This window comes from Falco naumanni, chromosome 3 (assembly GCF_017639655.2).
Source record: "Falco naumanni isolate bFalNau1 chromosome 3, bFalNau1.pat, whole genome shotgun sequence".
Lineage (NCBI taxonomy): Eukaryota > Metazoa > Chordata > Aves > Falconiformes > Falconidae > Falco > Falco naumanni.
Window position 1 is genome coordinate 2,092,303 of NC_054056.1, and position 13,007 is coordinate 2,105,309.

The 13,007-nt window shown below is 42.3% G+C and overlaps 1 protein-coding gene across 2 annotated transcripts in view; it reads right to left on the reverse strand.

Annotated features, from left to right (window-relative positions):
- Positions 1–13,007, reverse strand: part of KDM1A (lysine demethylase 1A) — a 38,700-nt gene that overhangs the window by 3,335 nt on the left and 22,358 nt on the right. For both annotated transcript variants that reach the window (XM_040585343.1, XM_040585342.1), the window contains 10 exons: positions 11,782–11,924; positions 11,147–11,237; positions 8,523–8,657; positions 7,128–7,201; positions 6,323–6,434; positions 5,799–5,931; positions 5,389–5,576; positions 4,826–4,940; positions 4,196–4,323; positions 561–707 (listed from right to left, as the gene is read on the reverse strand). In XM_040585343.1, the coding sequence (XP_040441277.1) occupies positions 561–707; positions 4,196–4,323; positions 4,826–4,940; positions 5,389–5,576; positions 5,799–5,931; positions 6,323–6,434; positions 7,128–7,201; positions 8,523–8,657; positions 11,147–11,237; positions 11,782–11,924 (1,266 nt within the window). The remainder of the gene's footprint in view (positions 1–560; positions 708–4,195; positions 4,324–4,825; positions 4,941–5,388; positions 5,577–5,798; positions 5,932–6,322; positions 6,435–7,127; positions 7,202–8,522; positions 8,658–11,146; positions 11,238–11,781; positions 11,925–13,007) is intronic.

Here is a 13,007-nt window from a genome sequence, read left to right on the forward strand (position 1 = left end):
ACTCGGCAGAGAATTATTTTATCCATAGCTGTGTTTATTAATTACTTGTATCACTAGAAAACGAACCTAAATAAAGCCAAAGTCATACGTCCTTCTCTGTGAGTGCTTTCAGAACAATTACTGCTTTCAAAACTTCATCCTCTCAAAGCGAACTGGAGATGACTTACACCTTCCTTGTGTTTGCTCCCAGTTTGGGAGAGACCTTTTCATTACCGTTCCTCTCACTCTGGCCTTCACCCTCTTGCAAATTACTGCAACTCACTTAAATATGGCAATGGACAACATAAATACGGAGTATGAAACACAATGCATTTATAATATTATGATCCCCTGTTCAGACATTACCGAATTGACTTTATGAATAAACCCGCTCTTTTTGCTAGTACACAAATGACACCAAACCTAGGAAGGCAGAACTCATGGATGGAAAACTGAATTATTTTACAGGTTCTAATTATTCATCAAAAGATACATGTTATCTACACTTGCATAGGTGTGCAAATTACTTCGAGAAGCCATCCCGTTCTGAAGCTTTTCTAGAAAACTCAGACATCTCTCACCTGAGGAGCCCCCGGAATGGCTGGCCCTGGGGTAATCGGCTGAGCCATCAAGTCATAGTCATTTCCAGAAGATCCAGCTGCTACATAGGAGTATGATCCTCGGGCCCACGGGTCAGCACGCCAGCGGGACACCACAGTTTCTTTAGGCTGAGACAAGACAGAAACTTCAGTTGTTGACACAGTGCAAGTTCTACAGCTAGTACGAAATACAAAAGATGCAAACAAAAGAATAAAAGACACAAAGTCTCTTAGGCTAATGTTAATGGTGGAACTCCAAGTTTATATTCCACAACAACACATACTAAGGTAAGTAACTTGTCTTTGGTGGCGATCCCTTAGTTCTTTCCACTATATAAAGAGAAAAACCTACTGCACACAGTTTATGCACTGGAACTCAGAATTTGTAGTCAGCTGTACATGCACGCTGCGTACTGTTTGCTCTGTTTCTTCTCCTATTATCAACATAACGACAATGCACACTTCCTGCTGCTTTACTTTCTTTCAGCCACAGCTCATCTGACTCTCTTCTGATTTTGCTATGATATAGGCCTATATGAGGTCTGTAACTCATCTGGGAAAATGACTGCATAAAGGGCGCTTGTACAAACACCTGCATTTCTCCAATCCATTTGGTTTGCCAAGGTAATGATCACGATGAAAGATACTCCATGGAAGGACACAAGAGCGAGAGCATCACTAGGATTCAAACCAGTATCACTCCAAGGCATATCCTTGCATACATAACGCGGAAAAGTGATGAGCGCGAACCTTGAAACAGCCCAGGCTGTCCAAATGCCTAACCAAGTTTTAACGTGAATTGCACCCTGTCAAAATGCAAAACCCATGACAACGGGAACCTTGCCTCCTCTCCTTGGGCATGAAGGTATTTCATGGAATTCTTTCTACTAGAACAGACCTTCCCACAAAGGAAGACCAAAAGGCTCTACCTAGCAAGGGTGTTACCACCCAGAAACCAGTCCAGCAGGCACCGTGCCACACGATGGCAGGGGAAGTTTCCTGGACCCCAACACCAACAGACCCAAGATGACCTCTCTGAGGCTGGCCCCAGCTGGACTGTATGTGATGTCTTCTGCTGTGGAGAGGCCACAGAGGGCTGGGGCGATGTTCCCAGGTGTAAGACACCCACTAGGGGTTGGAAACCACATTTCCCAACGTGGTCTGATGACTTAATTGAGAAAATTCCACACCATAACTTTCAGCACATTTTTATCCAACAGCTAAGAAACTGACCGATGAGGCAGCCCTCACACATTGACTGCTTCTGGAGAAAAAAGTAACCTCACATTTCCCTCCTTGTTGGAGGGAGACCACTGTGATGGCACACAGTTATCACAGGTCTGTCTGACAAAATGTTGAGACATTTCGTAAATTTCCTAATTCTCCCTAGTAATCACGTGAAGCATTGCAGTCTAACAGGGAACAAAGCCAGAGAGAAATTTTAATTCACTGAGGCAGTTCTGAAGTTACAGCTAACTCAGACACAATTGTAGAGGATAATGCCAAAGTATCGGCTCCCCAGTACCGAGACTGCACAAGTCCAAAAAGCACCTGTGGTGCTCATGTGCCCATACAGCCCTGGATGGGTGTGAGTCAACGATTTTTTTCATCCTGACAAGCAAATGCTGTAACTAGGATCCCCTGTGAACAGGGAGAAGGATGGCTAGAGGATAAGCCATGTACTACAACAGAAGTGGTACAAACCTGGAAGCTCACTCGACAGAGGACATGAAGCGTGCAGAGGTTAGCTGCACAGCAAGGTGGATAAATTGTTCATGTGCTGAAGAACAGCAGGGGAAAGAAGTGGTTATGAAAACCAAACCAGAAAGAGAAAATATGGCAGGAACAAGAAGCAGCACAGGAATCAGGATTGCTCGCATTCCACCGAAGTCCCAATTTTGTTTCAGCTTTTCTACTTCCCTGTTTTGGACAGACGCAAGGAGCTGCACTTGCACAGCAAGCTCCACTTCAGATCGAGTTGTTCATCCAGTACAACAGAGGGTGCAGTTTATCCAGACTGATGAATGGCTGTCCAGAAGACAGCTTCCAGCAAACCTCTCCATTATCAAGTACCTGTAGTACGTAAGCACCTGAACTGTGAATACATTAAACCAGAGACTCCCTCAGAGATCTCGCTTATGACAACCTTCGAAAGATCTTGAAAGACTGACCAGATATGGAGGCATTCCGTAAGAGAGGCTTATCAGTTAATGCACTGAAGTATTTCAAAAGTTCAAATAAGTTCTCTAAATTTGATGTTTATCTACAGTAGAATCCATATTTCTCAAGATTCTGCTATTTGCTAGTGTGTGCTTTCTCCTCCTGAAAAGCCTGCTAGAGAGCAGCCGCAGTAACACACTTTGCTCTTGGTTCACCGTGGAGTGATTTCTGCATGCTGCGCGGTTTCTACAGCGCCAGTAGCCACAAGAGTCTCAAAGCTCCTTTGAGAGTTCAGAGAAGGAGCTGTGGATTTATCAGAAAGGCAAGGCTGGGGTTTTCTCCTCTTGTGTTCTCCAGTCTGAGACATAAAATTCAACTGATTAAGCATTTCCAAAATATAAGGCCCACGCATTATCTTAAAACCCATGCTTACAGTCAGCTGTGAGGATTTGTCTATCATACAGAAAGCAGTAAAATACCGGGGATGATAAAGCCACATTCACAAAGAGCTCTACAACTATTCTAGGATAAAGACAACAAATTGATTCTGTTCCTCATGTGAAATACCAAGGAAGGAAACAGTCCAATTTCCGCCTGGCCAAATGTTCAGAGAAAACCAGTCTATTAAAGTTACTGTGTACTTTTTCTGTCACTTCACTATAATAGAAATCCCAGTGGAGGAGACCTAGTTATTTACATCCAGTGCCACTGGTAAAAACTGCTTCCACTAACTACCAGTTAGAAAAGGTTAAGTATTCAACTAAGTCACACACACTGTACGTTGAACAGCTGTAAGATTTTCCAAACTGATGTCCTAAGTACACAAGCTTTCTTTTTTTTTTAAAGTAATATTTAAGTATTTTCAAAACTCCTTCACTAACCATTCCATTTACACTTATTGTGCCTAAACAACCACTGGCTAGCTGCACAGGGAAGTGATCCAGGTGAAAGGCTGCCTTTACTCCCTTCCTCCATGCCTCAGTTATTTTCCAGCCAAACCAGTTTCTTTGTGGAGTTCACTGGTCAAGAGCTTTACTGTACTTTAGGGAAGGTGCAAAACGTGCCAGGGAGTATCTAAGCACTCCCTGCCACTAGCCATAGATAGCTCTGCTGTAATCCCAGAAATGTAAAAGGTAGAAAATTAACTGAAGTACTTGATGCACAAAGAGTCTTACTTTGTGTAAAATAATCTTGCAAAAAAATGAAATAGAACAAAAAAACCCAAACAAAAAACAATAAAACCCCCAAAATCTGAACACTCCTCCCCCCAAAAAAACAACCCCTCACCCCCCTGCCTCCAAACCCAAACCCACAAACAACCCTTCCTCCCAGAAAACCCTGAACAAACAAAAGGTGGTTACATGTACCAAACAGCTCCACACTGCAGTCAGGTTACTGAGAACTGTAGCGTGTTCTGAAATCCAGAGCAGTTACCCAAATACATCGTCTGTACTGACCTGTGGCACAGCGCTGCTGCCAAATATGCCTTTGAGGATGGCGAGGCACCGTCCCACAATGACATCATCACTGATATTTTCCATGATCCCTGCTGCCTCTCCTGCTACCAAGGCCAACAGAATTGGTGCTGGGGATAGTGGTGAAGGAGAGAGAAGAAACAACTGAATTTTTGAAATTGAACGTTTTAATCAGACAAGTTGGACTTGAATAGGCATGCATCTTCAGCTGAGTCACGAGGTTAAAAAACTAAACAAACCCAACAAAAAGTAGTCCTAGATCTTCTACCATCATATTGAATTACCAAAAGTAAAATGATTTAACATATGCTATGGTACTACTTAGAATTATCAAGGGAATCTATATATTAAAAAGTAAATACACACATTAGGAAGTACAGCATGCAGAAGAGAGAAAAGGTTTTCTTTAGTGAAGGCATCACTTGCTTCACATAGGAGTTTCCACTGGGATTTAAGTCATCTGTGCTACATGAAGGAACTCAATACCTTCCAAACAATCTAATTTAGTACAATTAACATCAGCATAGAAGTTAAATAAATAAAGTGCTCTTTTCTAGGATCTGAAACTATACAAACAAGACACTGGCAAAAGTAGACATGCACCACAGCTACCTTTGTACAGGTTCCAAAACAAGAAAAGTTCTCCTCTGCTTGCAGTAGTGCTACCAACATGACCAAACAAATTGACACTTGGATCCCAGAAGACACGATCAAAACACAACACAACCTAGAAACAAAAACCAAAAAGCATCCAGATTTAGGAAGAGCACACAGAAAAAATAAAACCCAAGACAATCAGACTCATTGCTTAGCACTGGAAAGGTCAAGAAAGGAAAATGTGATGACTATACACTCCATATACCTAACACACAAAGGTGTATAGCTCTACTGCCTTCCATCGGTTAGTATGCTCTCCTATTTACAAACGGGCTGGTTGACATGCTACAGCAGACGTACCGAGTCAACCTACTTCTGAAATTTAACTACTGAAGAACTGTGTGGGAAACAGAGGTCCTTACAGTTCTTCAGATGATTTTCAGCATCAAAATCCAGCAAAACAGCAGTGGAAAAAACCCGCCCATTCTTCCCCTCATCCACCACACATCCCATCCGCGTTTCAGATTCTACCTATGGCAACCCCTGGTCCGCTGCCGCTCCCGCAATGACCAAGTCACCTTGTTAAGGTTGCCAAACCCCATACGCTGCACTGCAGAAGTTTTCCACTCGGGAAGAGGCGGCACAAACTGTACCGCTGGAGGCTGCTGTTTCAATACGCCCAAGGGAAGAGTGCACAGCACAGCATCACATTTGTAAATGAAAGTCTGGCTAGTAGATCGGGTGTTTACAGCTATCACTTCACAGCCTGGAAAGGGGAGAGAAAAACAATCATTTAATAGGCCAGCAGGCAAAAGCATCCTACACAATTAATCACAATAAGATACGTGTCTGTTTATCTAACCCAAAATGCATAACGGGAGGGTTTTTATGGGATCAATATTCACATCTGCTTCCAGAAGCACTGAAATCTAATTTCTGTGATCATACTCCCTCAGAGCAGTTTTCCAGAGGAGGTGATTTCATTTACCTGATGCTGTATAGCGAACCTGTCGAACTGCTGTGTTTAATTTAATATCCAACCCTTCTGCCAAGGCTACAGGCACACAGGAATACCCATTCCTCACAGTCAAGTGACTGCCTGTGAATTCGAAGTCATCATCCTAAAATGAAGATGCACAAAATCATGTATTTATAATAAAATCATATGATTCAACAGAAAATAACCAGCAACTCTACACAGTGGCAAAATTTTTTCAAAAACTTTTTTCCAAGAGTGAGTTGAATGAATTTGAAACCCTCTCTGTTTATTAGTCAAGCAGTAAGCATAGGAACTTTCAGCAGACAGTATTAATAGAGATCATTTTGGCACTAACAAAAAGCTGTCTGGAATTTCATCAGCAAATAACAATCATGTAAGAGCTCAGCAGTTACATAAAAACAGATAGCACTTAAGTGGTTAGAAACTGTTAACACAGAGAAGCTTCCATGAGGATGAATTAAACACAGCTTAAGCTTTTAGCGTGTTGCTGAATGAATACAGTACTTAGCTACCTGGTCCCAGTGCTTCAGTGACAGCGTAGATAGGGGTGTAGCATTAGCAAACTCTAGGTTTGCAAAATGCCAGTCAAGTATTTGCCTGTCTCTTGATGACAGATAAACATCACTAGAAAAAAAAAAACCAAAAAGCCAAAGTAAGACAACATTTAGTTTGCCAGAGCAGGATGTAGCACATGCATTGCTTTTGAAAATTTGTTCACAACCATTTTTGTTTGAGTCCCTCCCTCTTTAGTGGAGAATCAAAAAAACTTAAAAAAGAACACAAGCAGATTCTGTTTCAAACATTCAGACCTCCTTCATGAAAGCTGAATATCGAAACTCAACAAATTCACATTTTAAAAGCAGAGTTCATGTAAAATATTCTAAGTGAAGCCAGAAACTTAACTTTAGAAATAAGTTACATAAATAATGGCTTAAATGGCATTTATAATGAAGATGACTAAAAAGCTAGTATAATACACAGAGCACAAAATAATAATATTCTGCCAAAATATGTGGGATTAGTATGCTGTCATTGACGGGGATTTCAAATCTCAAAGCCTTCCTAAGATCAGGCACTGGTTGCAGTAAGGATTTCTACTGGAAGGCATCCTAGCCAAGAACCACCTTGTTTGTCCAAGTCACCTCTAAAAATGAGGATGATTTCTAAATCCGAGGGAGCTCAAACTTCATGTTTGTACCTTCCTAACCCCTTGAACTACCATAATTGAAAGAAAGCATATCACAGCATTTTTGAAACTCAGTGAAAAATAGTAAAACTGTTTTCCTGAGTATTTATTTTTATAGTTCGTATCTTTACCTTGGTGGATTGGCTTCAAGTTCTTGTAACTTCTCTTCCAGCTTTCCTTGTGTTTCAGCCAAATCATCATACTCCTTATAAGATTAAAAACTAAGATTAAAATCAGTTTACATTTAAAAAAGGACTTAAAAGACATCACGTAGCAGCAGACTAGACCGAATCTCCAGAGAAATCGGTGGAAGATTAATAGTTTTAGTGGAATTTAAATCAAGTTCATTATTTTTTCAACAGTTGATCCAGCATAATTTGCCCTTCTGCTGTTCAAATATACAGAAGTCTGTGCCACACTGCAGAAAAGATTAGTATGCTAATATTTCAGGAATTTAAACACTCAGATCTGAAGAACATGAAGGTCTGTTATAGTCCTGGTATTTTAAGCATTCCTATGGTACTGACAGATTTTTCGTATTCCACAAAATCTCACTTCTATTCTTCCTTCTCTCTTAAAAGACTACAGCTAGTATCGAACATAAGAGACATCCAAAGCAGCAGCAGTCATGCACAAGGCAAAGACATAATCCAATTCAAGCTTCTTTCAGAGGTGTGTTTTTTTTTTTACTTATTTTAAAAAGCATTGAAAACTTACTTTAAAAATGAAAGCAACAGACATTAGCTTTCCAGGCAGAATAATTTGGAGTGGCCAAAAGCAGTGACAAGAGCACAAAGCTGTTCATTGTTGACAAAAGAGAAAAGCTACTACTTAAGTATACATGAACACATTGAGCTTCCAAATAAAGGCACCTATCTTCTGTTGAAGTAGCAGCTGAAAAACGATCCTTGGTTCTATCTTGGGTTAGCAAGGTGTCTTTCATTATCATAGAAAGCACAGTTTTTAAAGGTTTCATTTGTAAGGCCTATATCTACATCCAGGTACACACAGGGGTGGGGACTAACTCTTGCTTGTCAAAATAGAGCTCTGTAAATTATAACCTTTGGATAGAAAGAAGTCTTTTACTCGGGAAACCACCTTTCGTATCTTAGAGAAAGAGCAACCACCTTTCATATCTTAGAGAAAGAGCATCTCTCTTCAAACTTAATTTTATTTCCCTACTATTGTGAGACCCAGCAGTACTATAAAGACCAACTCTGACCTAAAATTTAGCCTTCAAAACACTAAATGCTGTCTGACACGAGCCAGCACAGACTGTTACCTAAAATTAAGCCTTCAACACATTAATACTCTCCATCATGAGCCATCAAGGACAGGTATCTAAAGGTACTTAATGCAGCCCTGTTATCAGCATTAAACCCAGAGTTACCGCCAATGACACTCTCTTGAGAGTGTGGGATTGGACTGAGAGATGAAGAAACATTTAAATCGGCTAATTTTATCTGGCTGCTGAAGTCCTCAGAAACCACTGACTTAAAATTAAGTGCTGTATGTATGTCCTTTACCTTGCAAAGTGCAGTCAGATCTCTGTGTTTGCTTTTCACAAGGAACTCTGCCGTAATATCCCGAGGTGGCTTCACTTCTGATGCTTCCTTATATTGTTGATGAAGTTCTTTAATCTTCTCTTTTAAATTCACCATCTTTTTCAGGTGGAGTAGGAAAAGGGAGAAAGAAAAGAAAAAAAGAAGTATGAGGGAAAGCAGATTTTGTGCAAGTTACTACGTTTAAGAATTAAATCTACTAAGGGAGATCGAGGACAAGACGGGCTTCTTCAAGTACATCAGTAGCAGAAGGATGAAACGATGGAAGACGTGGGCCCACTGCTGAGTGAGGTGGGTGCCTGGTGAAGAAGGATACAGAGAAGGCAGTTACTGAATGCCTCCTTTGCTTCAGTCTTTACTGCCAAGGCCAGCCCTCAGGAATCCCAGACCCTAGAGGCAGGAGAGGAAGTCTGGAGAAAGGAAGACTTTCTCTTGGTTGAGGAGCATGGGGCTAGAAATCACTTAAGCAAACCCGACACCCAGAAATCCATGGGCCCTGATGGGATGCACCCCCCAGTGCTGAGGAAGCTGGCAGATGTTATTGCTAAGCCACTCTCCATCTCTGAAAGGTCGTGGAGGAGAGATGCTCGAGGACTGAAGGGAAGCCAGTGTCACTCCAGTCTTCAAAAATAGCAAGGAGGAAGACCCAGGAAACTACAGGCAGGTCAGCCTCACCTCCACCCCTGCAAGGTGAAGGAACAGCTCATCCTGGAGGTCATCTCTAAGCATGTGGAGGAAAAGAAGGTTATCAGGAGTAGGCAACATGGATTCACCAGGGTAAATCACGCCTGACCAAGCTAATAGCCTTTGATGATGGAATGATTGCCTGGGTAGATGAAGGGAGAGTGGTGGCCATTGTCTACCTAGACCTCAGCAAGGTTTTTGATGCTGTCTCCCCTAACATCCTCATACACGCACTCAGGAAGTGTGGGTTAGAGGAGCAGGCTGTGAGGTGGATTAAGGACTGCCTGAATGGCAGAGCTCAGAGGGCTGTGGCCAAGGGCACAGAGCCTGGCTGGAGGCCTGTAGCTCGTGGTGTTCCCCAGGGGTCAGTGCTGGGTCCAGTCCTGTTCAACTTACTCCTGAGTGCCCTGGATGAGGGGGCAGAGCGTGCCCTCAGCAAGTTTGCTGATGATGCAAACTGGGAGGAGCGGCTGGTACACCTGAAGGCTGCGCTGCCATTCAGCGAGACCTGGGCAGAGGTCAGAAGAGCTGAGCAGAGGGACCTACCGAGGTTCAACAGAGGCACATGTAGGGTCCTGGCCCTGGGGAGGGACGGCAACAGCACGGGCTGGGCTGACCTGCTGGGGGGCAGCTCTGCGGGGAAGGGCCTGGGAGCTCTGGTGGGCAGCAAGTTGCCCATGGGCCAGCAGTGTGCCCTGGTGGCCAAGACAGCCAATGGTATCCAGGGGGGCATGAGGAGGAACGTGGCCAGCAGGTCCAGGGAGGGGGTCTTTCCCCTCTACTCTGCCCTGGTGAGGCTGCATCTGCACTGCTGTGTCCAGTGCTGGGCTCCCCAGTTCAAGAGAGACAGGGAACTGCTGGAGAGGGTCCAGCAGAGCGCTACAAAGATGATGTAGGGGATGGAAGCATCTCCCACATGAGGAAACACTGAGAGAGCTGGGCCTGTTTAGCCTGGAGAAGACAGAGAGGACTCTATAAATGCATACTAATGTCTTAAGGGTGAGTGTTGAGAGGACGGGTTCAGGCTCTTTTCTGTAGCGTCCAGTGACAGGGCAAGTAGCAACGGGCACAAACTGAAACACGAGAAGTTCCATCTGAATATGAAGAAAAACATCTTCACCGCGAGGGTGGCGGAGCACTGGATCAGGCTGCTCAGAGAGGTTGTGGAGATACTAAAAAATTGCCTGGACGCCAACTATGCAGCCTGCTCTAGCAGGGCGTTGGGCTAGATGATCTCCAGAGGTCCCTTCCAACCCTGATCAGTCTGTGATTCTGTGTAAAATGGGTACTCATCTCAAGGTATGCCATTATACCAAAAAGATTTCCTGGTTTTGGTAGGTGTTACTTATATGCAAGAAACCGTGATAAAAGCCACCAGCCCCAGAAGAACGTGGCTTAAACTCAACATCAGATTTCTTATAAAATACACTACAAATAATTTAGGACATGGGAGTCATTCTATTTTTAGGACATTTTTAGTCTGAGAAACTTCCATGGAGAATATGTCATCTACCACAATGAAAACCACTGTAAGTAGGCCTAAAATACTGTTTCTACACTACAAATTAGATTTGTGGTAAAGAAGGTAAACATTTTAAAATAACCCCCCAAAAGCCTCACTCATTATCAACGTGTCTAAAGGAAGCTATGACACAACATATCATGTCTGTCCTCCCCCTTTTCCTGTATTTGTGCTACAGTCTCCTGCAGAGCCAGGTATGTGCTCCTCAAAAACAGAGACTCCTTTGCCACAACAGTGGTTCTAGGCAGGTCTTAAATGAACAGATATGTTTAAGAACAGCATCAATGGCAGCTTTCTGATATTTTTCCATGGAAGTTTTTGTATTTTTTGCCTTTCTGAGGAACACAATGCTATCCTCTTGTTCTAAACATCATCACCTGACCTTGTTAAGAAGATCTTTCAATTCCTCCTGTGTTTTCACAATTTTTTTCCAGTGTTCAATCTGCTCATCCTTCACATGCTTCTCCTGCAACCTGGAAAAGGTGAGAAGTGAGAGTCAGTTCAGCACAAAATCCTCACATTATTGAAAAAACTCATTACCACAATCTAATTAGTGTAATGCAATATAAGCACATCAAGGGCTATTTTAGTAAATGCTTGCATGGCAATTGGAAAATTAATACAAGTTTCTGTAAATGAGGCATACTTGACTAGCTAAACCATGAGTCTGAAGTTACCTACTATTATTAAAAGGTATGTTACTTGAAAGCTAATGGCATTTGTAATATAAACGGTCTGCTGTATGTCCACCAATTCATACTAAGTCAATTATCCACTATCAGTTACTGTAGTAGTGACTTTCAGGAAGCTTTCAGGAAAAGACGTTTGCTCTTTTAACCATCTTTGGCATATTTTGCTTCAAAAAACAAGAAACATACACAAAACAACTCAGCAGAGACCAAACAGCTGTGTTAAGTAGCTAATGCTCACTCTAGGAGTATCACAATTGTTTCAGGTATCTTTTGGAAAATCCTCCACAAAATAGGAAAGTCTATCACGAAGAGTAAAGTCACTTACTGTATGACAACCTCCAGAGCCTGACCTAGGGAGACAGGCTTATTATTGAGAACGTTAAAATCCAGCTGATGACTGAGATAGGATGTGGCTTCCAGCAGACGGTTAAATTCTTGCTCCACCATTTCATCTTTCTCTTTTGGAACCTAGGAGTCAAAAGAATAAACTTCCTTCTTAATAGCCTATTCATAAATAAGAGAATAAATACAGGCCACCAAACTCAGAGCCTCAGTGACAAGACATGAGCAGCACAGAGAAAATTTTAAAAGAAACCAGAGCAATGACACAGGTTACCTTCTCTAGTGCAGTCTAAATTCACGACACCTTATAACAAACTCAAAATGCTACTTTTTCCCAAATCAGAGAAATGAGAAAGGTGGAGTACAAATAAATTCTTAGACCAGTGCTCAGAAAAACCAAAGTATCACATACCCTAAACTAGAGGGGCACTTCAAGAGTATAGCAAAAAAGTACCTGAATGGCCTTTGTAAAAAGAAATGTAATACCCTTCACTCTCTCAAACAGTCAGACACCGAGGTTTGCACGACACAAAGTCGCTTTGCCAGGATGTCAGGCCAAAGAGCTACAAGAGCAGCTGGCAAATCACAGTGACAACCAACCTGTGTTGCACGAGGAAAGTAAACCAATTTATGGGCACACAAAGATCGCCTTACTGGAAGGCATGTTCATCAAAGCTCCACAAGTCTGCCAAAGGGACAAAAGACCACTCTGATGGCTCTACACAATCACAGGGCTTTAGAAGGCTTAGCACGGCTCCACGAAGTAGACAGACAGCAACTTATCTTTTGGTGTTTTCGGTGTGAATAAGAACTATAATGCAACTTTCCTAGGATGACGGAGGAAGCACTGCAAGATGCTTCCAGAATGGTGGTATTCAATAGCTTGAGTGGTGCTGTTAACAGTGCTAAGCCTATCTCTTATATCATATATATGGCTCTTTGCCAACTGTTATTCACCCCTAGCTCCAAGTATACCCTGTGTTGACTGGGAAGTTATATCAGCATCTCACTGCTCTATTAGGATTCCCTCTTCCACTTTGCAGCTGGCCGCTTATTCTGATGCCAACGGTTATCATCTTCTAGCTCTGTAGATACTTCCTGTCTGACACCTGCCCAGACTGAAACACTGAGTTTCACAATTAATAAAAAAAAAAAAAAAAATTAAAAAAAAAAAATGACACTTCATCTCTAGGTACACGTAAATGTAAA